Source organism: Phyllobates terribilis, unplaced genomic scaffold (genome assembly GCF_046119375.1).
Source record: "Phyllobates terribilis strain yellow unplaced genomic scaffold, ASM4611937v1 Scaffold_36__1_contigs__length_13169755, whole genome shotgun sequence".
NCBI classification, from domain to species: domain Eukaryota; kingdom Metazoa; phylum Chordata; class Amphibia; order Anura; family Dendrobatidae; genus Phyllobates; species Phyllobates terribilis.
The window spans coordinates 11,644,874-11,670,864 of NW_027362796.1; the positions used below are offsets into that span (position 1 = coordinate 11,644,874).

At 44.3% G+C, this 25,991-nt stretch overlaps 1 protein-coding gene across 2 annotated transcripts in view; it reads right to left on the minus strand.

The window, feature by feature from the left end:
* Positions 1-1,891: 1,891 nt before the first annotated feature.
* LOC141182851 (uncharacterized) overlaps positions 1,892-25,991 on the minus strand; it is a 63,906-nt gene continuing 39,806 nt past the window's right edge. The window contains exons 3-8 of one of the 2 annotated variants that reach the window (XM_073660979.1): positions 22,264-22,413; positions 21,959-22,138; positions 21,747-21,870; positions 21,566-21,663; positions 13,493-13,583; positions 1,892-3,268 (exon numbers count right to left, since the gene is read on the minus strand). In XM_073660979.1, coding sequence (XP_073517080.1) covers positions 2,031-3,268; positions 13,493-13,583; positions 21,566-21,663; positions 21,747-21,870; positions 21,959-22,138; positions 22,264-22,413 — 1,881 coding nt within the window. In that variant the 3' untranslated portion in view covers positions 1,892-2,030. Of the gene's footprint in view, positions 3,272-13,492; positions 13,584-21,565; positions 21,664-21,746; positions 21,871-21,958; positions 22,139-22,263; positions 22,414-25,991 lie in introns of both variants that reach the window. The other variant, XM_073660978.1, reaches the window with a different exon arrangement.

Below are 25,991 nucleotides of genomic sequence, written 5' to 3' on the forward strand. Positions count from 1 at the left end.
ACTGAACCCAGATTGGGAATTTGAGGACTGAGAGAACGGTATTTTGGCCATTTTCTTGGAATTGCTTTGTTACCGTGGCTGTGATCAATAAAATGTTGTTGCATCGTTAACCTGCCTAGGTGATTACTTACAACCTACAACCTCAGATCTTTACAAGCTCCTACATCTGCTTGTTCACATATGTCGTCAGGGTTGTTGCATGAAAGTACTGCTGCTTTCTGTGTGAGTGGGATAGTCATGCAAGAGAATATTGCTACAAAAAAAAGGGACTGGCCTCTCTGACATTTACTTCAGAAAGGGAGTAAACTGTCCTCCATCCAGAAGTTGAGGATCCACCTAGGCAATGGTGGTAACAAAATCTTATCAAGTTGGGCCTAATGAAGAACTTTGCAAAGGCTATGGATAAAAATGTAAAAGCATTCATGCATCTGATTGATAATTTTCCAAGGTTAAGTGAAGCAAATATAAAAATAAAAGAAGGAGTCTTTATTGGACTTCAGATTTTTAAGCTTTTTCAAGATGAGGAGTTTCTTCAGTTGTTGCAGGGCAAGGAAAAGGCTGTATGGTCTAGATTTGCATTTGTGGTAACTAACGTTTTGGGAAACTCAAGGGCAGATACAGTAACTATGAAGAGTTGGTGTCATTTCTCCTCAAAACATATAAGGATCTTGGCTGTAACATGTCCTTAATGATTAATTTCTTACATTCTAGACTTTTCTTACACCAAACTGTGGAGTAGTGAGAGACGAGGGTTGTGAGAGATGTAACCAAGATATTGCAGCTATGGAGAAAAGATATCAAGGAAAAAGGAAATCCATCAACACTTGCAGATTACTGTTGCATAATTTTAATAGATGATCCGATACAGGAGTACAAGAAACAAGCAAAAAACAGTTGTCACTGAATGAGGACTAATTTTGTAGTGCAATTTCTGTAACTGTTTAAAATTCGCAATAAGGTTTAGACAGGTTTTAGTTATTTGAATTGTTCTAAGTTTTCTCTAAATAAATATCAGGAAAGTGGCATAACAAAATATTCTGCATCTGTATATTTACAAGAATAATAATGTTTCAAAGTACTGAAGCTTTTATCATTAATTATATGTAGCAGTAAAAGGAAAACTCAATTGTCCAATTTAAATTCAGGAGGTCAAACTCATTAAGAAATGGCTCAGTTCATAGCAGAACCTGACAACTTTTAAAAATATGTAAAACAGTGTTACATAATCTGAAAGGTCATTGAGCTAGGTTCTTCAGCTGCTCAGTAAGGAAGTGCAGCCTCTGTACAGGTCCCAGTACCTTCCTCTCCTCTGCACCAATCAGCTAAGTGTGGGGCTGGAGGAGAGAGCAGTTCTCTCACTGATCAGGAAGGACACTGTCTCTCATTGTTCTCGGTCAAAGGAAGCTACCTCCAGTCTATAGTATGCACTCATTTATTAGCAAGATTTTTTCTTGCTAAAAGTGTGTCTTTTCAAGTAAAACATTTTCCACATTAAGGATATAAAAAAGGCTTCTCCCCTCTATGACTTCTCTGATGTCTATCAAGATGCGCTTTCCGGTTAAAACATTTCCCACATTCTGAACAGGAAAAAGGCTTTTCCCCTGTGTGAGTTCTCTGGTGACTAAGAAGATTTGATTTCTGGTTAAAACATTTCCCACATTCTGTACATGAAAAAGGCTTCTCCCCTGTGTGAGTTCTCTGATGTGTAACAAGATCTGATTTCTGGGTAAAACATTTCCCACATTCTGAACATGAAAAAGGCATCTTTCCTGTGTGAGTTATCTGGTGTCTATCAAGATGCGTTTTCCGGTTAAAACATTTCCCACATTCTGAACATGAAAAAGGCTTCTCCCCTGTGTGAATTCTCTGATGTGTGATAAGACTTGATTTCACTGTAAAATATTTCCGACATTCTGAGCATGAAAAAGGGTTCTCTCCTGTGTGAGTTCTCTGGTGCTTAACAAGATTTGATTTCCCTGTAAAACATTTCCCACATTCTGAACAGGAAAAAGGCTTTTCCCCTGTGTGAGTTATCTGATGTCTAAAAAGAGCTGATTTGTTGTTAAAACATTTTCCACATTCTGAACATAAAAAAGGCTTCTCCCCTGTGTGAGTGCTCTCATGTGTAACAAGATCTGATTTCTGGTTAAAACATTTCCACATTCTGAACATGAAAAAGGCATCTTTCCTGTGTGAGTTCTCTTATGTCTATCAAGATGCGCTTTACGGTTAAAACATTTTCCACATTCTGAACATGAAAAAGGCTTCTTCCCTGTGTGAATTATCTGATGCTTGGTAAGACTTGATTTCTCTGTAAAATATTTCCCACATGCTAAACATGAAAAAGGCTTCTCTCCTGTGTGAGTTCTCTGGTGCCTAACAAGATTTGATTTCCCTGTAAAACATTTCTCACATTCTGAACATGAAAAAGGCTTTTCCCCTGTGTGAGTTCTCTGATGTCTAACAAGAGCTGATTTGTTGTTAAAACATTTCCCACAGTCTGAACAGGAAAAAGGCTTCTCCCCTGTGTGAGTTCTCTGATGTGTAACAAGATCTGATTTCTGGTTAAAACATTTCCCACATTCTGAACATGAAAAAGGCATCTTTCCTGTGTGAGTTCTCTGATGTATATCAAGATGCGCTTTCCGGAAAAAACATTTCCCACACTCTGAGCAGGAAAAAGGCTTCTCCCCTGTGTGAGTTCTCTGATGTCTATCAAGATGCGCTTTCCGGTTAAAACATTTCCCACATTCTGAACATGAAAAAGGCTTATCCCCTGTGTGAATTATCTGATGTTTGATAAGACTTGATTTCTCTGAAAAATATTTCCCACATTCTGAACATGAAAAAGGCTTCTCCCCTGTGTGAGTTCTCTGGTGACTAAGAAGGCTTGCTTTCCTATTAAAACATTTCATACACTTGAAACAAGGAAATCTATTCTTTGCTGTGTGAATTTTTTGATGTTTAAGAAAAAACTTTTTGAGGGGAAAACTATTTCCATATACTGACCGTGAAAATGGCTTCTTAGCTTTAGGAGCAGTTAGTTTTTTAATGCTTATTGTGTGACTTTGATTTTCCTTAGTAGTCGGTAATGAATCAGAAGATAGGACCTGTTTGAAAGGATAAGATGACAGATCTTTGCTGTGAAGGGATGATGGTAAATTTGGAGTAACAGCATTCCCTTCAATTGTATCCTGTGAGATCTCCAGCTCATCTGATTTGAAAATTGAAGATGTCAGCCGTCCCTCTGATCTCCTAGTACAGTTATCTGCTAAGTAAAAAAAAATTATATTTGTATAAAATATTCTTGAAATTTATATTTTTGAACAGTTCTACTTAAACTGTTGGTACAAATGGCAAGTTATGTAAAAATATTGAATTATTCACCAAGACAGTCTGATAGAAAATCTCATAGCATGAACCAGTAGAGCTTGGTGTTCAACTGTTTGTTCATTCTGCCTCCCAAATATGAAATATGCGAAAATAATACCAATAAAAATTTCTACTCATCTCACAAAAAACAAGCCTCCACTCAGGCCCTTCATCTGTCAATGGAAAAACAGAGGTTTCCACATGATTAGTGGCTCAAAAACTCTTGAAAAGAAACATGGCTTCCATAAACCAATACAGCAAAATCCGCTCTTCCAAAGTCAAATATGATCCCTACTTAACTCAAATGGAAAGCACCACACCCTATTAAAGCTCACGCATAATGCCGGAAGCAGCCTGATACAGCCTTGTTCTCCGCTGGTTAGGTCCTCTGTGTTCAGCTCCCGTGTTGTGTATTTTCTTCTTAGTTTCTTCTTGTGATCCCAGCCCGTTTACTGACTACTGTCTTCTGATTTCGTATTTTCTCTGCCCTCCTTGTTCTCATCCGGCAACCTGACTATTCTTCTTGTCATCTCACACCACAGAACAGCAGGCAACATTAAGTCCAATCCTAGGGGTCTTTGTGTAAGTACAGATCAATGTAGAGGGGTTAAAGGGTGATGGGCAAAACTTTGACTATAGACAATAACACATCTAATGGAAAGATAAAAAAAAAAGCAACTAGTGGTGAAACCTCTCTGGGATAATTAAGAGTATGCATCTTGGTAGCTCCTGGCAATTTAAACTATAGTAAGGGCCAATATTTTCTGTCAGATGAGTATCAAGAAGAAATATACATTTAATGCAAACTTTTTATAATAGTGCAGAGCTGAGGTGTCTTAAATGTAAAACTCGGGCATTTGGATGAGACAATGGAGACCTTTTTTGGAAGACTACCATTGAGTTACAGACTCACATAAGTGAGGCAGGCCAATCCCAACACAATCAAACTATCGTACAGAATGAACCTGTATAAAAAAAGAAGACAGAATAAAAAAAAAACACTTTACATCCCCAGCAAGAATGTATGTTTGGGAGAGGGGGACTCCAACACTAAATCAGAGTTGCACTTATTTATGGTAGACCGTTGGAGCTACTATGAGTCCTGACCAGAAGAGTAGAGAAAGTAGTAATGCTCCCCATTTCAGGATAAATTGTATGTAAATTCTTTAGGATCGATAATATAATTTATGACGTGGAGTGAATCCATGAAACCAGGGCTCGAGTCATGCCAACATATCTCCTGCAAGCATGAATACATTTTTTACAGCCATCAGCCACTCACAGCTTAGAGATATATCATGGCAAAGTTGTGACGTTTTTGTATACTTTATCTATTTGAAGTTATTTGGTTTAAAAATAAATTGAAAAGTCAGGGTAAAGGGAAACTCCGTTGTTATTATACAGAAATTCACACTTGGCCCTCACTGCACGTTTAATGTTGCCTATCATAAAAGCGAGGTTTGGTCATAAAGACTGGACCTGGTCTTGTAGGGACCATATGAGCACATTCAGCAGCACAGAAGGGAGAGAAGGAAGATTCATCTAATAAGATATCAGGGTTCTAAGAAGCCAACAGCGTCATTACCCTCTGCTTTCTCTCACAGGCCCATCATAATATTTTTCTTCAAGTGATTTTCTAACTTGTCAGCACTTTCTACATATGCTGTCATTTGCATTGGTAGTTTACAGATCTGGGCAGGTAACAGTCAGGATCTTCTAATTTCAGTTGGTAGGTGGATCTTCCAGGTTGTAAGTAGTGTTGAGCATTCCGATACTGAAATATCGGGTATCGGCCGATATTCACTGTATCGGAATTCCGATACTTAATTCCGATACTTTTATAATATCGAATACCGGAATCGGAAGTTCCCATAATGCCTGCGCTCTGCAGTGTCTGTGAAGGATGACAAGCTGGATGGCAGCGCTCAGCTGCGATCCAGCTTGTCATCAGAATGCCATCCCAGCGTGGGAGAATTCTCCTGATTGTTTAAAAGCCGGCGGGCGGTAAAAAGCCACCGGCTTTTAAACAATCACACAGCCCCATACTGCTTCCCCGCAGCCTCCCACCCCGATCCTCCGCTCCCCTCGCCACCTCCAATCCCAATCGTAAATTAGGACCGGGCGGGGAGCGCAGCACCAAGGAGCGAAGGACCCGGGCGGGGAAGCCGGCAGTGAAAAGACTTCACCGCCGGCTTTCCCGTTCTGTGCTGCGCTTTCCCGCCGGTTATTTCAAATGAACAGCTGAGGTATCAGGTGATGCCGATCAGCTGTTCATTTGAAGTAGCCGCGGTGCCCTCAGAGGGTTCATGTGAGTTCATGCTTGACTGCATGAACTCACATCAACTTTCCCACGGCCGCACAGGTCAGCCACACCCCCCAGACCCGTCATGATTAGTGTGTGCGGGGTGTGTGTGCGCGGGGTGTGTGTGTGTGCGGGGTGTGTGTGTGTGCGGGGTGTGTGTGCGTGCAGGCAGACATAGGCCGATGTGACACTACTACTCCCATCGGCCTATGTCTGTCCCCCCGTCCACTCGTGCCAGCAGGATCAGCTCGATGGGAGCAGTAGTTCCCATCAGCCTGATCCTGCTATATAAATTGCCCTACTGTGTCCCCAATAAATGTTAGATACATGTCATTGGTGGCCAGTGGTTACCTAAAAGAAATTAGTTCATACATTACCTGTCCCCGCCGATCGCCACCTAAAATAAAGTAAAAAATAAAAAACTACACCTATACTCACCTAGAGACCTAATTCCCCGAAGCCATCGATCTCCTGTAATAAAATATAAAATAATAAACCACAACCTTATCCTTACCCCTCCGTAGCAGTCCACGAGTGTCCCACGATGATCTCCAGTTCAGAGCAGCCACATAGAATGTGACCGCTCTGAACCGCTGCCGCCGCTAGAATGACGGGGCCGTAAGGGTTCACCGGAGTTCAGGCAGCGCTGCTCCGGTTAGCTCCTTTACGGCACTGCTGTATCGTGAGAAATTCCCACGGTACAGCACTGCCGTAAAGGAGGTCTCCGGAGCTGCGCTGCCTGAATGCACTCCGGTAACCTCAGTCAGTGGCTCCCGCTGCCGGGAGCGGACGTGTTCCCGGCAGCGTGAGCTTACAGCAGCCATGCACAGCTGTCACCATCTCCAGATGTGACAGCTGTGCATGGGAGATCAGCGCAGGAACGTGGACAGGTAACTATTTTTTTTTAGTAAACTAAGAATTAAATAAAATGGTGTTTTATTTCAAATAAATTATTTTTTTCTGGGTGTAGTGTGTTTTTTCTTTTTAACACTTTGTAGGTTAGTAATGGGGGTGTCTTATAGACGCCCATCATTACTAACCTGGGCTTCATGGCAGCTGGCGCTGACATGAACCCCACCACTATTACCCCCTGCCACCGCACCAGGGCAGCGTGGAAGAGCGAGGCTAAGTGCCAGAATTGGCGCATCCTATGGCTGGTGTTTCTAGCCTGGGAGGGGGCCAATATTCATGGCACCCTTCCTGAGCTATTAATATCAGCCCCCAGCTGTCTGCCTAGCCTTTGCTAGCTATTAAAATAGGGGGGACCCCACGTCATTTTTTTGGGGGGGGGGTCCCCCATTTTAATAGCTAGTAAAGGCTAGGTATTCAGCTGGGGGCTGATATTAGTAGCCTGGGAAGCTCCGTGGGTTTTACCCCCTTCCCAGGCTTCAAACATCTGCCCCAGCCGTCTGCTTAACCTCCGCTAGAGACTAAAATTATGGGGGATCCCACGCCATTTTTTTTTAAAATAAATCCTTTATTTTAACTCTAAATGACATTTGAGGACTTAATAAAGATGCAGTCCCTAAATTATTATTTATTTTTTAATAAATTTTTCCCAAAACTTTTGACGTGGGCTTCGCCATATTTTTGTATGCCAGCCAGGTACAGCATCCAGCTTCTATGAACGCGCCATTTTCCGGGGCGGCCGCGGACTGCAATTTTCAGCGGGGGGGGCAGAAAGCTTGGGCCTCCCTGCGCTGCAGATTCCAGCCCCCAGCTGCCTAGTTGTACCTGGCTGGACACAAAAATAGGGAGAAGCTCCACGTTTTTTTTTTTTTAATTATTTCATGAAATTCATGGAATAATTAAGAAAAAAAGGGCTTCCCTATATTGTTGTGTCTGGCCAGGTACAAATAGGCAGCTGGTGGTTGGGGGCAGCCCGTTCCTGCCTGCTGTACCTGGCTGGACACAAATATAGTGCAAAGCCCCACGTCAATTTTTTTTAAATTATTTCAGGAAATTCATGAAATAATTAAAAAAAAATTATGTGGGGCTTCGCCCTATATTTGTGTCCAGTCAGGTACAGCAGGCAGGAACGGGCTGCCCCCAACCACCAGCTGCCTATTTGTACCTGGCCGGACACAACAATATAGGGAAGCCCTTTTTTTTTAAATTATTTCATGAAATAATTAAAAAAAAATTGACGTGGGGCTTCGCACTATATTTGTGTCCAGCCAGGTACAGCAGGCAGGAACGGGCTGCCCCCAACCACCAGCTGCCTATTTGTACCTAGCCGGACACAACAATATAGGAAAGCCCTTTTTTTCTTAATTATTCCATCAATTTCATGAAATAATTAAAAAAAAAAATGTGTGGCGCTTCGCCCTATTTTTGTGTCCAGCCAGGTACAACTAGGCAGCTGGGGGCTGGAATCTGCAGCGCAGGGAGACCCAAGCTTTCTGGGCCCCACCCCCGCTGCAAATTGCAGTCCGCAGCCGCCCCGGAAAATGGCGCGTTCATAGAAGCGCCATCTTCTGGCGCTGTACCCAACTCATCCAGGGCCCTGGTGCGGTGGCTCACTGGGTAATAAAGGGGTTAAGGCCAGCTTGGCATTATCAGCTGGCCCTAAGCCCGAAATTCATGGGGTCACGCCAATATTAGACATGACCGCCATGAATTTCTAGTAAAGTATTTAAAAAAAACACAAACACCCAGAAAAAAGTCCTTTAATTGAAATAAAGACACAATTCTTTATTGTTCTAAATTAAACCATACTTACAGTCACGCCCATTCCAGCTGAAGCCAACGATCTCCTGCAATAAAAGTAAAATAATAAAGCAACCTCATCCTTACCTTTCCATGGCTCCCAGGACAGCTTCAGCTCTGCTACATCGAGATGACAGGCTGGACCGCAGCAGAACGCTGCCATCCAGCCTGTCATCCCGCAGACACTGAGAAGCGCAGGCATGCTTGCGCTCCTCAGTGTCTCGCTGTGACGGCATCCAGATGAGCCGAGGTCATGTCCAATGAACTCAGCTCACCTCATGCACGTCACTGACAGCGTGGGAAAATTCTCCTGCACTCAGCGCTTCAGCGTGAGAATTCTCCCACGCTGTCAGTGACGTGCATGAGGTGCGCCGAGTTCATTGGACATGACCTCACCTCATGCACGTCACTGACAGCGTGGGAAAATTCTCACGCTGAAGCGCTGAGTGCAGGAGAATTCTCCCACGCTGTCAGTGACGTACATGAGGTGAGCCGAGTTCATTGTCGGCTCATCTGGATGCCGTCACAGCCAGACACTGAGGAGTGGAAGTATGCCTGCGCTTCTCAGTGTCTGCGGGATGACAGGCTGGATGGCAGCGTTCTGCTGCGGTCCAGCCTGTCATCTCGATGTAGCAGAGCTGGAGCCGTCGTGGGAGCCATGGAAAGGTAAGGATGAGGTTGCTTTATTATTTTTCTTTTATTGCAGGAGATCGTTGGCTTCAGCTGGAATGGGCGTGATGGTAAGTATGGTTTAATTTAGAACAATAAAGAATTGTGTGTTTATTTCAATTAAAGGACTTTTTTCTGGGTGTTTGTGTTTTTTTTAAATACTTTACTAGAAATTCATGGTGGTCATGTCTAATATTGGCGTGACCCCATGAATTTCGGGCTTAGGGCCAGCTGATAATGCCAAGCTGGCCTTAACCCCTTTATTACCCAGTGAGCCACCGCACCAGGGCCCTGGATGAGTTGGGTACAGCGCCAGAAGATGGCGCTTCTATGAACGCGCCATTTTCCGGGGCGGCTGCGGACTGCAATTTGCAGCGGGTGGGGCCCAGAAAGCTTGGGCCTCCCTGCGCTGCAGATTCCAGCCCCCAGCTGCCTAGTTGTACCTGGCTGGACACAAAAATAGGGCGAAGCTCCACGTTTTTTTTTTTTAAATTCATGAATTTCATGGAATAATTAAGAAAAAAAGGGCTTCCCTATATTGTTGTGTCCGGCTAGGTACAAATAGGCAGCTGGTGGTTGGGGGCAGCCCGTTCCTGCCTGCTGTACCTGACTGGACACAAATATAGGGCGAAGCCCCACATCAATTTTTTTTAATTATTTCATGAATTTCCTGAAATGATTTAAAAAAAATTGACGTGGGGCTTCGCACTATATTTGTGTCCAGCCAGGTACAGCAGGCAGGAACGGGCTGCCCCCAACCACCAGCTGCCTATTTGTACCTGGCCAGACACAACAATATAGGGAAGCCCTTTTTTTCTTAATTATTTCATGAATTTCATGAAATAATTAAAAAAAAAAAAATACGTGAAGCTTCTCCCTATTTTTGTGTCCAGCCAGGTACAACTAGGCAGCTGGGGGATGGAATCCGCAGCGCAGGGAGGCCCAAGCTTTCTGCCCCCCCCCCCCCCCCCCGCTGAAAATTGCAGTCCGCAGCCGCCCCGGAAAATGGCACGTTCATAGAAGCTGGATGCTGTACCTGGCTGGCATACAAAAATATGGCGAAGCCCACGTCAAAAGTTTTGGGAAAAATTAATTAAAAAATAAATAATAATTTAGGGACTGCATCTTTATTAACTCCTCAAATGTCATTTAGTGTTAAAATAAAGGATTTATTTTAAAAAAAATTGACGTGGGGCTTCGCCCTATATTTGTGTCCAGCCAGGTACAGCAGGCAGGAACAGGCTGCCCCCAACCACCAGCTGCCTATTTGTACCTGGCCGGACACAACAATATAGGGAAGCCCTTTTTTAAAAAAATTATTTCATGAAATAATTAAAAAAAAATTGACGTGGGGCTTCGCACTATATTTGTGTCCAGCCAGGTACAGCAGGCAGGAATGGGCTGCCCCCAACCACCAGCTGCCTATTTGTACCTGGTTGGACACAACAATATAGGGAAGCCCTTTTTTTCTTAATTATTCCATGAATTTCATGAAATAATTTAAAAAAAAAATGTGTGGGGCTTCGCCCTATTTTTGTGCCCAGCCAGATACAACTAGGCAGCTGGGGGCTGGAATCCGCAGCGCAGGGAGACCCAAGCTTTCTGGGCCACCCCCGCTGCAAATTGCAGTCCGCAGCCGCCCCAGAAAATGGCGCGTTCATTGAAGCGCCATCTTCTGGCGCTGTACCCAACTCATCCAGGGCCCTGGTGCGGTGGCTCACTGGGTAATAAAGGGGTTAAGGCCAGCTTGGCATTATCAGCTGGCCCTAAGCCCAAAATTCATGGGGTCACGCCAATATTAGACATGACCACCATGAATTTCTAGTAAAGTATTTAAAAAAACACAACACCCAGAAAAAAGTCCTTTAATTGAAATAAACACACAATTCTTTATTGTTCTAAATTAAACCACACTTACCGTCACACCCATTCCAGATGAAACCAACGATCTCCTGCAATAAAAGTAAAATAATAAAGCAACATCATCCTTACCTTTCCATGGCTCCCACGACAGCTTCAGCTCTGCTACATCGAGATGACAGGCTGGACCGCAGCAGAACGCTGCCATCCATCCTGTCATCCCGCAGACACTGAGAAGCGCAGGCATACTTCCACTCCTCAGTGTCTGGCTGTTACGGCATCCAGATGAGCCGAGGTCATGTCCAATGAACTCAGCTCACCTCATGTACGTCACTGACAGCGTGGGAAAATTCTCCTGCACTCAGCACTTCAGCGTGAGAATTTTCCCACACTGTCAGTGACGTGCATGAGGTGAGCTGAGTTCATTGGACATGACCTCACCTCATGTATGTCACTGACAGCGTGAGAGAATTCTCACGCTGAAGCGCTGAGTGCAGGAGAACTTTCCCACGCTGTCAGTGACGTGCATGAGGTGAGCTGAGTTCATTGGACATGAACTCGGCTCATCTGGATGACGTCACAGAGAGACACTGAGGAGCGCAAGCATGCCTGCGCTTCTCAGTGTCTGCGGGATGACAGGCTGGATGGCAGCTTTCTGCTGCGGTCCAGCCTGTCATCTCGATGTAGCAGAGCTGGAGCTGTCCTGGGAACCATCGAAAGGTAAGGATGAGGTTGCTTTATTATTTTTCTTTTATTGCAGGAGATCGTTGGCTTCAGCTGGAATGGGCGTGATGGTAAGTATGGTTTAATTTAGAACAATAAAGAATTGTGTCTTTATTTCAATTAAAGGACTTTACTCTGGGTGTTTGTGTTTTCTTTTAACTTTGACTATGGGGTTAGTAATGGGGGTGTCTTATAGACGCCTCTCCATTACTAACCTGGGCTTGATGTCAGCTGGCATTATAAGCTGACATCAACCCCAACCCTATTACCCCCTGCCACCGCACCAGGGCAGCGTGGAAGAGCGAGGCTAAGTGCCAGAATTGGCGCATCCTATGGATGCGCCATTTCTGGGGCGGCTGACAGCTGGTGTTTCTAGCCTGGGAGGGGGCCAATATTCATGGCACCCTTCCTGGGCTATTAATATCAGCCCCCAGCTGTCTGCCTAGCCTGTGCTAGCTATTAAATTAGGGGGGACCCCACGTTATTTTTTTGGGGGGGTTCCCCCATTTTAATAGCTAGTAAAGGCTAGGTATTCAGCTGCGGGCTGATATTAGTAGCCTGGGAAGCTCCGTGGGTATTACCCCCTTCCCAGGCTTCAAACATTTGCCCCAGCTGTCTGCTTAACCTCCGCTAGAGCCTAAAATTAAGGGGAACCCCACGCCAATTTTTTTTTAAATAAATCCTTTATTTTAACACTAAATGACAAGTACAGTAATCAACACTGTCACAGTACTTCATATATATGTGACTGACATGTTTCTATCTATCTAATCTATGTGTGATTCTCTATTCTTTCTGTTCTAAATTGTCGGGTACAGATGCTGAATTGCCGGCCGGCTTTCTTAAAGAGACGGTGCATGAAAACACTATTATTTTTTTAAATAAATCCTTTACACTAAATGACAAGTACAGTAAGCAACACTGTCACTGTACTTCATATATATGTGACTGACATGTTTCTATCTATCTAATCTATGTGTGAAGCTCTATTCTTTCTGTTATAAATTGTCGGGTACCGCTGCTGAATTGCCGGCCGGCTTTTTTAAAGAGACGGTGCACGAAAACACTAATATTTTTTTTAATAAATCCTTTACACTAAATGACAAGTACAGTAAGCAACACTGTCACTGTACTTCATATATATGTGACTGACATGTTTCTATCTATCTAATCTATGTGTGATTCTCTATTCTGTCTGTTATAAATTGTCGGGTACCGCTGCTGAATTGCCGGCCGGTTTTTTTAAAGAGACGGTGCACGAAAACACTAATATTTTTTTTAATAAATCCTTTACACTAAATGACAAGTACAGTAAGCAACACTGTCACTGTACTTCATATATATGTGACTGACATGTTTCTATCTATCTAATCTATGTGTGAAGCTCTATTCTTTCTGTTGTAAATTGTCGGGTACCGGTGTATGCCGCTGATGAATTGCCGGCTTTTCATGTCATTCTACATTATTCTTAGTTGTTTTACTTCATGTAGAATTAACCTACAAGGAAAGAAAGGGTTTATTTTCATTCCGATATTTGTGTCCCATTGACTTGCATTGGTTTCCGGTATCGGAATCGGCGATATCCGATACTTTTTGGGTATCGGCCCGATCCAATCCGATACGATATTTCCTGATATCGGAAGGTATCGCTCAACACTAGTTGTAAGTTCTATAGAAAAGGGATTTCAATGCCCAAAGTCATTTGAACTGTTTTTGGTGGAGGACAATGTTTTGGTTTAGAGGCAAAATGGTGATCACACGATCGTGATACAGCTGGACTACATGACCAGTAAACCAGCCACAGCCGGTGACTGAGAAGAATCTGTGACTTCTCTGCATTTAGTGGTTACTACTCACCTGGACGGTTATCTGTAGGAATCTCCTCTTTACACCGCTCATCACCCCTCACATATGTCTTTGTAGTTTTAATATGGTTCAGATCTTCACCCTGAAACAAATATTGTACAAGTCACAGACAGATGGAAAAGTCACATATATGATCAGTAGTGATGAGCGAGTACCGTAATATCCGTAATCGCTATACTCATAATGAGTACTTTGCAATAATCGCGTATTCATTCCAAATAGCGAGTACAATGTAAGTCAATGGGAAATGCTGGACCCTACAAAGAGGTCTGGGGGCCTGAGGAAAAGGCAGGAATGGATAGGAAAGTGATGAAACAGAATGGGAAGAGCCTGGAGAATATGCCTGCATTTCTGACTCACATATGGTTTCTGGGAATAAGTTTGTCGCAGTATTACGCCACTTTACAGACACACAAGAACAACTACCAAACCTAACCTAAATTGCATTTAACAGGCCAAAAAGATTATGAAACAGTTTTTCCTGCACAATCACTTGTATATAAGGCTATATAAACTAGAGAAACCTAAAAAATATCCTTTTAGCCTTTGTTCACACATAATGTTGTGGCTTTTTTTCGCCTTTTACAATTGGGAGGGCCCTGAGTTATACATTTTGTAGGTCCCTCGGACATAAATCATTTTTCAGTTCGCTATTCCCCAGCACTTTACAAGCACAGCTAGAAAGTACTAGTAGGTATGTAGATCTTTTACTTGAGAGGCCTCAGGTGGCTCTGTAACATGCGACTTGGAGGGACAGCTGTTACTTAGACATTTGGGCGGTCCCTCCATCATTGACACTCAGATAGTGGAATACATATTCAATAGCAGTTTACAATGTGCCCATTGTAGCGTTGGGCTTGACCCTCCTCCTCCTCTTCCACCACCACCACCATGTGATACTGCGGCCCTAAATTCAAATGTTCAGAGGCCTTTTAGTAGGCAGGAAAGCTGAGTTTTGTGAGAGCCCTCGTGTGGCCCTGTAACATACATATTGAAGTGCCCTACTCTAGAGATTTTGGAGGTCCCTCGTGTACATCTGAGAGTGCCATCACTTACTCATATTGTAGGGCCCTCACTGTATTATTTAACTCATTTAGGGGCAGAGACTACAGAGAAAATATCCAAGAGAAATGGAGTACTAGTAGGTAGCAGTGAGTGCAGCCTGCGATCTTCAGGTATGGCTGAACTTAGTGAACCGGAAAAATAAAGCTGCACTAGTTAACTGGATGACGAGCTCAAATACAGTGCCTACAAGTAGTATTCAACCCCCTGCAGATTTAGCTGGTTGACACATGCGGAATTAACTTGGCATTGTGACATTTGTACTGTAGATCAGCCTGGAAGTGGGAAATGCACTGCAGCAAATTTTTTTTTTTTTTTTTTTAAAACGTAAAAAGTTAATTCAGAGTGTCATTTATTATTCAACCCCTCAAACCACAAGAATTCTGTTTGGTCCCCCTAAAGTATTAAGAAGTAGTTCAGGCACCAAGAATAATGAGCTTCACATGTGTGGATTAAAGATCTCTTTTGCCAGCCTTTCCTGACTATTTAAGACCCTCCCCAAACTTGTGAACAGCACTCAGACATGGTCAACATGGGTAAGACAAAGGAGCATTCCAAGGCCATCAGAGACAAGATCGTGGAGGGTCACAAGGCTGGCAAGGGGTACAAAACCCTTTCCAAGGAGTTGGGCCTACCTGTCTCCACTGTTGGGAGCATCATCCGTAAGTGGAAGGCTTATGGAACTACTGTTAGCCTTCCACGGCCAGGACAGCCTTTGAAAGTGTCCTCCCGTGCCGAGGCCAGGCTTGTCCGAAGAGTCAAGGCTAACCCAAGGACAACAAGGAAGGAGCTCCGGGAAGATCTCATGGCAGTGGGGACAGTCAATACCATAAGTAACGTACTCCACCGCAATGGTCTCCGTTCCAGACGAGCCCGTAAGGTACCTTTACTTTCAAAGCGTCATGTCAAGGCTCGTCTACAGTTTGCTCATGATCACTTGGAGGACTCTGAGACAGACTGGTTCAAGGTTCTATGGTCTGATGAGACCAAGATCGAGATCTTTGGTGCCAACCACACACGTGACGTTTGGAGACTGGATGGCACTGCATACGACCCCAAGAATACCATCCCTACAGTCAAGCATGGTGGTGGCAGCATCATGCTGTGGGGCTGTTTCTCTGCCAAGGGGCCTGGCCATCTGGTCCGCATCCATGGGAAGATGGATAGCACGGCCTACCTGGAGATTTTGGCCAAGAACCTCCGCTCCTCCATCAAGGATCTTAAGATGGGTCGTAATTTCATCTTCCAACAAGACAACGACCCAAAGCACACAGCCAAGAAAACCAAGGCCTGGTTCAATAGGGAAAAAGTCAAGGTGTTGGAGTGGCCTAGTCAGTCTCCTGACCTTAACCCAATTGAAAACTTGTGGAAGGAGCTCAAGAATAAAGTCCACATGAGACACCCAAAGAACCTAGATAACTTGGAGAAGATCTGCATGGAGGAGTGGGCCAAGATAACTCCACAGACCTGTGCCGGCCTGATCAGGTCTTATAAAAGACGATTATTAGCTGTAATTGCAAACAAGGGTTATTCCACAAAATATTAAACATAGGGGTTGTATAATAATTGACCCACACTTTTATGTTTAAAATTTAATAAAATTCAACTGAGCAACATAACTTTTTGGTTTGTAAGATTTATGCTTCTGTTCATAAAACCTACTCTCGTTTGCAGTTTGAAGGCTCTAACTTATTTGCATCTTATCAAACCAGCTAAATCTGCAGGGGGTTGAATACTACTTGTAGGCACTGTATATCACTTGTGCAAGTCAATGGACAAAGGATATATGGTGCTTCCCTCGAGGATGGATTGGTGAAGCTTCTCCAAATGGCTCAGTTATTTTTGATTGTTAATATTCCCCAGATTATATAGAAGGAGAAGACTTCTTGATATTGTACTACTTGGTCCAGTGCAGAATGTGCATCGTACTTCCAAAAATTACTCCTGGGGGCTGTGTCATAAGTGCAGGGACATTCCTTGACAAGGGCATCCCTTGTCAAACATTATCTACAATGGAGTACTGTAGTAGTTATGGCCCTCAATTCAAATTTTCAGAGGGCCATCAGTCGGTCATCAACAGTCAGTGTAAATTTCTATTGAATATGTATCCTCTATCTCAGTCACAATGTGGCACAAGCCAGGCATGTTTTTTGCCAAATGGGGTGACTGACAGTACATTTCTATTGAATATGTATTCCCTATCTCAGTCACAATGCGGCACAACCTGTGACTAGGGCCTCAAACTTCCAATGACAAATATTAGTTTGGTAGGACCACTGTACAATGTGCATAGGGTTTGTAAAAATTAGCCCAATGGGCTGAATCATGGTTGACGCAGGAAGCCACCATCCCAAGGGTCTCCAATCACAAATAGTAGTTAGGCTGGAGTAGGAATACTGTCCTGGTTTGTCCACTGCACAATGTGCATAGTTTGTAAAAATTAGCCCTATGGGCTGAGTCATGGTTGACAAAGGAAGGAATCTGGTTTTTATGAGAAGGGGGTGAGGTTAACAGCAGTAGCATGAATCTGCATGTTTGGTGAATTTAGGTTGGCTTGCTGTCATCTGGAGGGATTACAAACTGTGGAGATATCCAGTCCTTGTTGAATTTAATCAGAGTAAGTCTGTCTGCATTTTCCATGGAGAGGCGTGTGCGCCTATCAGTGATGATTTCCCCAGCGGAACTGAAAACACGCTCAGACACCACACTAGCAGCCGGGAAGGCCAGCACCTCCAAGGCATATAAAGAGAGGTCGGGCCAAGTGTTCAGCTTAGACACCCAATAATTAAAGGGAACTGAAGCGTCAGAAAGGACACACGTATGGTCACTTAAAAGTAATCCTTGACCATGTTCTGCAACTTATCCCTCCTTGGCATTTTTATAGGCACAGATAGCCCTTGCAGTTTTGCTGGTTTATTTAAAATTGGCCAATTTGGGCACATTTTCCCCCCACCTCCGTTGGAGCTTGGGTTCGTGTATCTCCCCATTATCCCTTGGTGTTGAAAAGAGCTGGTACCTATGCCACCATCATTATCTGAAGGTGATATTTTCAGCAACTGATCCACAAAGGCCCTCTTAAACGATACCATTGTACAACCCCTGGCAAAAATTATGGAATCACCGGGCTCGGAGGATGTTCATTCAGTTGTTTAATGTTGAAAAAAAGCAGATCATAGACATGGCACAAAACTAAATTCATTTCAAATGGCAACTTTAGGCTTTTAAGGAACACTAAAAGAAATCAAGATTAAAAATGTGGTACTCAGTAAGGGTAATTTTTTTCAGACCAAGCAGAGGGAAAAAATTATGGAGTCACTCAATTCTGAGGAAAAAATTATGGAATCACCCTGTAAATGTTCATTTCCAAAACTAACACCTGCATCAAATTAGATCTGCTCGTTAGTCTGCATCTAAAAAGGAGTGATCACACCTTGGAGAGCTGTTGCACCAAGTGGACTGACATGAATCATGGCTCCAACACGAGAAATGTCAATTGAAACAAATGGGTGGATTGGACAACCTTTCAGGGTAGGATCTGGTGTCCGTCAGTGCTGCCCTCTTAGCCCTTTGCTTCACGCCTTTGCAATTGATCCCTTCCTCAGAAGGATCGATTGTGGATCGTTGGCAGGGGTGCGGATGGGCAGGGCGGCGCCGGAGGCTATCTTGAGGGTAGTGGCCTATGCGGACGATATTACCGTATTTGTTTCTTCGCAAGAGGAGGCAATGGTGGTGATGTCAGAAGTGGAGCGCTACTCTGAGGCATCCGGGTCCAAGGTCAACCAGGATAAGTGTGAAAGTCTCTGGCTGGGAGGCGGAGATCCCATGTTTGATCTTCTGGCCACCCTCCCCGAACCCCAAGAACACGCCAAAGTCCTGGGCACTGAATTCGGCAAGGGTGATTACCTCATGAAAAACTGGGAGGCCAGAATCAAAGATGTCGCCCAAAGAGTGGACCAATGGAAGGGTTGGTCTTTGAGCCTGAGGGAAAGGGTTGACCTGTGCAAAGCTTTCCTGCTCCCCTTGCTAATCTACCTGGGCAGCGTCTGTGTCTTGCCAAAGCCTCTCTGGACACGGGTCTACAGTCTGTTCTTCCAGATGTTATGGGGGAATAGACTGAACCTAGTCAAGCGGGAGGTCACTTACCGCACAAGGAGACTAGGGTGGTTGGATATGGTGAACCCCGTGGTGTTCCTAGTGAACACCTTCTTGAAAGTTAACGTGGCAAACCTCTGGAAGGAGAGGGCTCCTCCATGGGTATTATCCTGCAAGGGATGGTTTTAGCCATCAATCTTCAGGGGGAAGATTGAAAGATCCTCGCACACTGCATGGGCATCTCCCGGCTTATGTTATCCCTGTTCTCAAAATGATCCACCGGTGGGGTCTGGGAATATGGGGAGTGAGGTCCCTCCCGAGGAAACTCCTTGATAGGAGGGTCTTGCTTTCTCATTTTCAGAGTCCATTGGTCCTCAAGAACTGCCCAAGTCGGGATCTGGAGGTTGGGTTGAGTTTGTTAAATTCTAGCAGGATCCCCAAGAAGTACTGGGACTTGACTTGGTGCTGCTTCCAAGGTAAGCTGTGTGTAAGGGGCAATTTGAAGTACAGGAGCTCCGAGGAATTGCCCCCTGTGAGGCTTGTGCTAACATGCTGGAAAGCATGGAGCACTTCCTGCTTCATTGTCGCTTTAATACAGAGGTGTACAACAGGGCAGGAGATCCATTGGTTGGTCACGGCTGGCTACTCTGTCCTATGCCGGGTGGGCCTATGGAGCGTTCGGAGACCATGGGAGAAGGTACCGAACCACTTTATTCATAATAAGTGTAGTGGTCAAGTATTTCACGTGGAAAGCACGAGTTTTAGTTTTGACGCAGAGTAAAATCCTAAGTGCAGATGAAGTTTGTAGGAACATCCTAGGTGACCTGGTGAAGGTACGTTCTCTGGAGTATGAAAGACTGGCTTCCCAGAGGGCGGCCCGTCTCTGGAGGGGCTTTTCCTTCAGGGTGCCTTAGTCCGGTAGTACTCCTATATCCAGGTGGTGGGCTGATGTCTTTTGTTTTGTATTTATGTCTCCTGAATAGGTTTGCAAGCATCGAACTTGAGCCTTGTGAGAATGTAGGTTGCCTTTGCCCTGGCCTCTGCTCAACTTGGTATGGCAGATGCTACAGCCTACAATGTTTTTCTCTGAAGGACTTTCAGAAAAAAAAATTCCACACAGCAGCTGAACACCCCCTTACCCTGACTTGGCGGACAGCGGGGGTGCTCTTGGGAACAGTTGACCCAGTTCTCACTCTGGGCAAACCATGACCCCTTGGTGCCTGTGTTGGTGCTACATATCCATCTTCCTCTGTGTTGCTGTCATGGCTACGCATGCCAATGGTCCAGGTCGGATCAGTGGACTCATCATCGACTACCTCGTCTTCCATCTCATCCTCCTTCCCAGTTGACATTGTAGGCTGACCTGATAGCAACTGTGTCTCATCATCATCAGCCTCCACCTCTGGAGACAAAAAATAATGTTCCGCCAAGTGTCTTTCTTCTGGCCATAGGTCCTCAAATACATAAGCATCAATGCACGCCACCTCCTCTTGTCCCTCTTCAATGCTGCACAGTGATAGTCCAGAGCCAACCAAAGGATACATACCAAACAGATCCTCGGAGTGGCCAAGCTTGGGGTCATATGTCTCCTGTGACTGATAATGGTTGGAGGAAGGAGAACCAGCTTCAGGATTGGATGGGCCAGTCTTCTGTGTATCCACAGTAGACTGTGTGGTCGTGGAAGATTTGTTGTTGCCTGACAAATGCTTAGAGGCCTTTTCTGCTATCTGCTCTCTTTTCAGAATCTGCTCTCACTCTTGTGGCTTCCACACACGTTTACGTTCCAGACTGGGAAATTTTTCCAGGAACATAGTGGATGCATCAAGCTGCTTCTGACCTGACACAGACTGAGTGCCTTCTCACGCACCATTGACACATCCCTTAACAACAGACTTTTTTGGCATTTTGGGTTTTGTTGACAGATTTTCAGATGTTGATGGCACAAGCCAAGCTAGCTGTCACAGCCAAAATAGTGGTTCAAATGGCCTGGTGCGTGCTTTGTTGCAGGCAGTAGGAAATGTTTGGACTACTGCTTTGTGTAGGGCACAAAACACTTTTTTTAGTGGACTAATTTGGACAGAAGGCAGGCTCTGACCCCTAAAACAGCAGGGAAAACAGACTGGTGCTAAAAAAAAAAAAAAAAAAAAAAGGCAGCACAAAATGCTACTTCTGTGTGTGCTGGCAAAATATTGCTTTGCCTCTGACAGGAGCTGTTTTAATATGGACACTGGTAGAACGCTACTTAATACACTCCCTACCTAATACACAATCTCTCCCTCCTTGTACTCTGACTTTGTTGTGTGTCTTCAGCTCTGAAAAGAGCTATTTTTTTGAAGGTACTATGGAGCTAGTGAGCGGCTCCTTTAAACACAGAACTAGCATACACTGCAGGTAGCCCTTAAAAGGGCTTTTGTTTTATCAAGAGGCCTAAACACTCTCCCTAGCAGCTCAGCAATCTCTCCGCATGCTTATAGAATGCAGGCTCCAGATGCAATGTGCACAAAATGGCGACGACAGGGCTTGAATAGACCCTATGAAGCTGGGTGGCCAGCCAATCACAGTAATGCCACAACCAAGATGTCTGAAGCATTACTGTGAATGGTTATGAAGCCCAGAATGTTTAGTGGCTGCAAAGGAGGCGCCAAAACTGCAGAGCAGGACATTCGAATATAGCGAGGCGAACACAAATGCTCGCAATATAACAAGTAACCTGAACACTGTACTATCCGTGCGTATAGCGAATACACTCACTCATCACTAATGATCAGCTCTAATCCAGCCATCTCCACCATTCTCATTATACAAGTACAAACCATACAACTCTGGTGGATAAAACAAGACCGAACACAAGACCTTCACAGCCGTATACACATCACAGGGGAGATCTCATGACACCTTCTCTCCATCTACCTGATGATCCTGAGGAACATTGGGATCTTCTTGTTTACAGTCCTGTGGCAGAAGAGGATGTGGACATCTCTCTGGTGTTGTCCTCTTACTGGATAGATCTAGAGGAAGCACATACAGGGACTGAATTCATTCTTTACATATAGACAATTAAAGGCTGTGTGTATTCAGTCCTGTCTATTACCCGGTGATGTGAGGGGCTGGGGAACCTCCATCTTGACGTCCTTGTACAGATCTTTGTGTCCTTCTAAATACTCCCACTCCTCCATGGAGAAATAGACAGCGACATCCTGACATCTTATAGGAACCTGACACATACAATGATAGTTATCCCTCCAATCCCTTCATAGCTTTACTATAAAATGTCCCAGCATTCCTCATTCCTAGCAGTGTCACCTCTCCAGTCAGCAGCTCAATCATCTTGTAGGTGAGTTCTAGGATCTTCTGGTCACTGATGTCCTCATGTATCAGGTGGTGAGGTGGAAGCTCCGTGATTGGGCTCAGGGGTCTTCTCCATCCCTCAGACACAGGGTCCTGACAGCGTTCACTAGAGGTCTTCTTCACTACTGTGTAATCCTGATTATGGAGAGACACATTCATAAATCTCACTACGAATATTTCCAGAATCCTCACCTCTCCAGTTCTGTCTGTTATTTCCATACATAAGAATGATGTAATGTGATGTCATCAGAATCTCTCACCTCTCCAGTAACCCAGAAGAGGATCTCTAGGGTGAGGTGCATTATTTTCTCAGCCATCTTGTCTGTGTCCATATTCATCTTTGATGCGTAATTCTGGAAAATTCTCTTATATAGAAGATATTCACTGAGAGGATCCGATATTGTAGAGACCTGAATGTGAAGTTGAGCAGATGTAACGGCACAAAAACCCTGTGTAATAATACAATTACTGGAGATAATAAGGGAAACATTTGAGGAGATTTATGTTTTACAGTATCTAGTTTTCTTCTTTACATCTACTAATAAAGCCTATATATTTTAGGCCACAGACAACAAGTAGTTTCTTCCTCAGAATCTGCAAGTGAATACCTTTCCCATAGACTCATCTTCCTTATTGCTAATTCTAATCTCATTTACCAACACTGGAATCGGCATTAGCAATACTGCAGGAGATATTGATTACACGTGATATGAGAAATAACTACTTTATGATTAAGACAAAATCTTCATCTTCCACTACGGCTCTAGATACATATTTGGCCAGAGTCTGTCACTGACTACATCACAACCGGCCGTCTATATGTTTCCCGTCTTCACCGGACTGTCATCTTCTATCACGTTAGATCTCAGGTCTGATTCACACTTCGAAGTTTGAGGCATTTATAAAAGCTTGTTTGTAAGAACACAAAGACAGGAGTTATTTGATACCACAATTTCCATGTACAGTGTTTTATGGGGTTTCAAAACAAAGTGTGAATCTCAAATTGAAATCATTGCTGTTGAGATTTTGTGCAAATTTCAACGCCTCCTCCTGTGTGCCTCCCCATATCAGGAGGAGTTCGTCGATAAATCGACCGTACCATATGATTTTTTGGGCTGTAAATATTGCTCTCAAGGTAAATGTGTTGCTCCTCCCATTTGGACATTAATCCAATGACGGTGAAAATTTGCTGCCCATACTTACTCCCCTCCTTTGTAAGAAAAAAAAAAATTTGATTGTCAAAGCAGAAATAATTATGATCCAGAAGAAATTTAACTGACATGTTAATGAAATCTTTTATTTCTACTGTATACGTGCTATAGGTATCCAAGTAATAGCTCAGGCTAGTTAATGCTACACTGTGTGGTATGGATGAATATAGAGCTACACATGTGGTCAAAATTGTTAGTACCCCTCGTTTAACCCCTTACTGGCCTGGGGTATATGAGTACGCCCCAGGCCATCACCCCCGGTTCAGCACGGGCTTCGGCGTTGAGCCCGCACTGAACCGGGCACATTTCAGCTGATTCTTACAGCTGACATGTGCCCGCAACAGCCTCGGGTGGAATCGCGATCCACCCGCGGCTGTTAACCAGTTAAATGCCGCTGTCAATCTCAGACAGCGGCATTTAAAAGGGCCGCGCCGGAAGTGTGTCACTTACCAAGCCCATTGGTGACCCCGTCATGTAATCGCGGGTCACTGATGAGTGGGCATGGCAACCCAGGGTCTGCAGCAGACACCAGTGGTTGTCATGAAAAGATTGCCATAAGTGCCAAATAGTGGTCGGCGCTAATAGCACAGGAGCATTTCTGCTACATAGAGGTGATCTGCTCATCGCCTCTATGTAGCAGAGACAATCAGACAGTTGCTGCTTCTAGTCTCCTATAGAGACTATAGAAGCAAGCAAGAAGTGTAAAAAAGTGTTTTTAAAAATATAAAAAGTTTAAATCACCCCCCTTTTGCCCCATTCAAAATAAAATAATAAAAAATAAACCCCACACACACATATTTGGTATCGCCGCGTTCAGAATCGCCCGATCTATCAATATAAAAAAATAATTAATCCGATCGGTAAACGGCTTAACAAGAAAAAAATTCCAAAAGCCAGAATTACGCTTTTTTGGTCGCCGCAACATTGCAATAAAATGCAATTATGGGCGATCAAAACATCGGATCTACCCCAAAATGGTATCAATAAAAACGTCAGGCAAAAAATAAGCCCTCGCCCGGCCCCAGATCCCGAAAAATGGAGACGCTACGGGTCTCGGAAAATTGCGCCTTTTTTTTTTGGAATTTGGAATTTCACTACTTAAATAAAAAAGAACCTATACATGTTTGGTGTCTACTAGTGTTGAGCGAACATGCTCGACACTGCTCGGTACTCGCCCAAGCATCACGCTACTCGGGATGTTCGGCGAGCACCGAGCATTTCCGGGTTACTCGGGCGGGAGCTCGGGTCTCCACCCAGCATGTTTGGCGCTCTTTACAGAGCCAATGAACATGCAGGGATTGCCAGCCAGTCACTGTAATGCCGCAGCCATGTTGTTTGTGGGCATTACAGTGATTGGCTGGCCGCACAACGTCACCTCGAGTATTTAAAACCGGGCGCTGCCATCTTGGACACAGACGCCCGGGATTAGCTAGTGTAGGGAAAGTGCTGCTGAGCTAGGGAGAGATTTATACTGCAAAATAGTTAGTGTAGGGTCTCTAAAGGCTGCCAGATCAAACAAACAGTCCTTCTCAGGACTAATATCCATCTCAGATATCAGGCAGGCAGGCTGTATAGGAGACGGAGTGGTTATACCAGCTGCATTACAGTCCTGTGTGCTCCTGTTGCTGAAATTTCTGGACTTAGCTCCAGGTCTCGGGGGGCCAGGAAAAATCCTTTTTTCTCATCTAAATCCTCTTTTTTTTCCCTCCTTCACACTGTACAAATACCCGTCTTATTAACCTTTTGGTGTCCCCCCCCAAAAAAAAAAAGTGTGTCTGTGACAGTTCAGACACAAATATATCTGTTTAAAAGAGTCTGGTGTAGGCCAGAGAAACAGAAGTGTGGTTTTGCAGTTCCACAGTTCAAACCTCTGTATTATCCACTTTTGGGCCATTTTTACATAAAAAAAAAACCGTTTGAGTGTGTCGCACACTGTTCAGCCGCAAGTATATATATTTAAAAAAGTCTGGTATACACCAGTAAATTATAACTGTTGTTTTGCCGTTCCATGGTAAAAAATCTCTATTATCCAGCTTTTGGTATTTTTTCCATTAAGAAAAACAGTAACGGTTCCTCCCTGATTGTTCAGATTGTTTAAAAGAGTCGGGTGTAGGCCAGAGAAATAGAACTGTGGTTTTCCTCTTCCACGGTTGTAATCTACTTTTTATTACCCTTTTTCCGTTGATAGGTGAAAATGTGCCACAACCAACAGCCACATCTTCTCACTCCCAGTTCTTGACCGAATTACTAGGGAAACACAGAACAACACCAGTATTGCGACCTTATCAGTGTGAACAGGTTATTAATTGGATAGCAGATAATACTTCCAGTTACCTGGCCACCACCAGCTAAGGTCGGTCTTCCACACGGTCAAATGTTAGTCGCCGTGAGTCTCGACCGCATACTCCTCCTCACCCTGATGCTCCTTCCTCCCACCATGCCGAGTGTCGTCAGACAGCAACTGATCCCACACTGGGACACTCTGAAGAGCTGTTCACTGGTCCATTTCCAGATTTGTGCCCCTCGCCTGCTCCGCTTGAAGTTGTGGAAGGGGAGATCCCATTTAGCGATGCCCAAATATTTGAACAGCCACGGCCACAGGAAGTCGACGCTGGCAATTTGTCACAAGAGGTGGACGATGACGAGACAATTGCCAGAAAGTGAGGAGGAGGATCGTGGTGCGCAAGTGGAAGAGGAGGAGGTGGTGGATGATCTAGTAACTGACCCAACGTGGCAGGAGGACATGCAGAGCGAGGCCAGCAGCACACAGGGTGAGG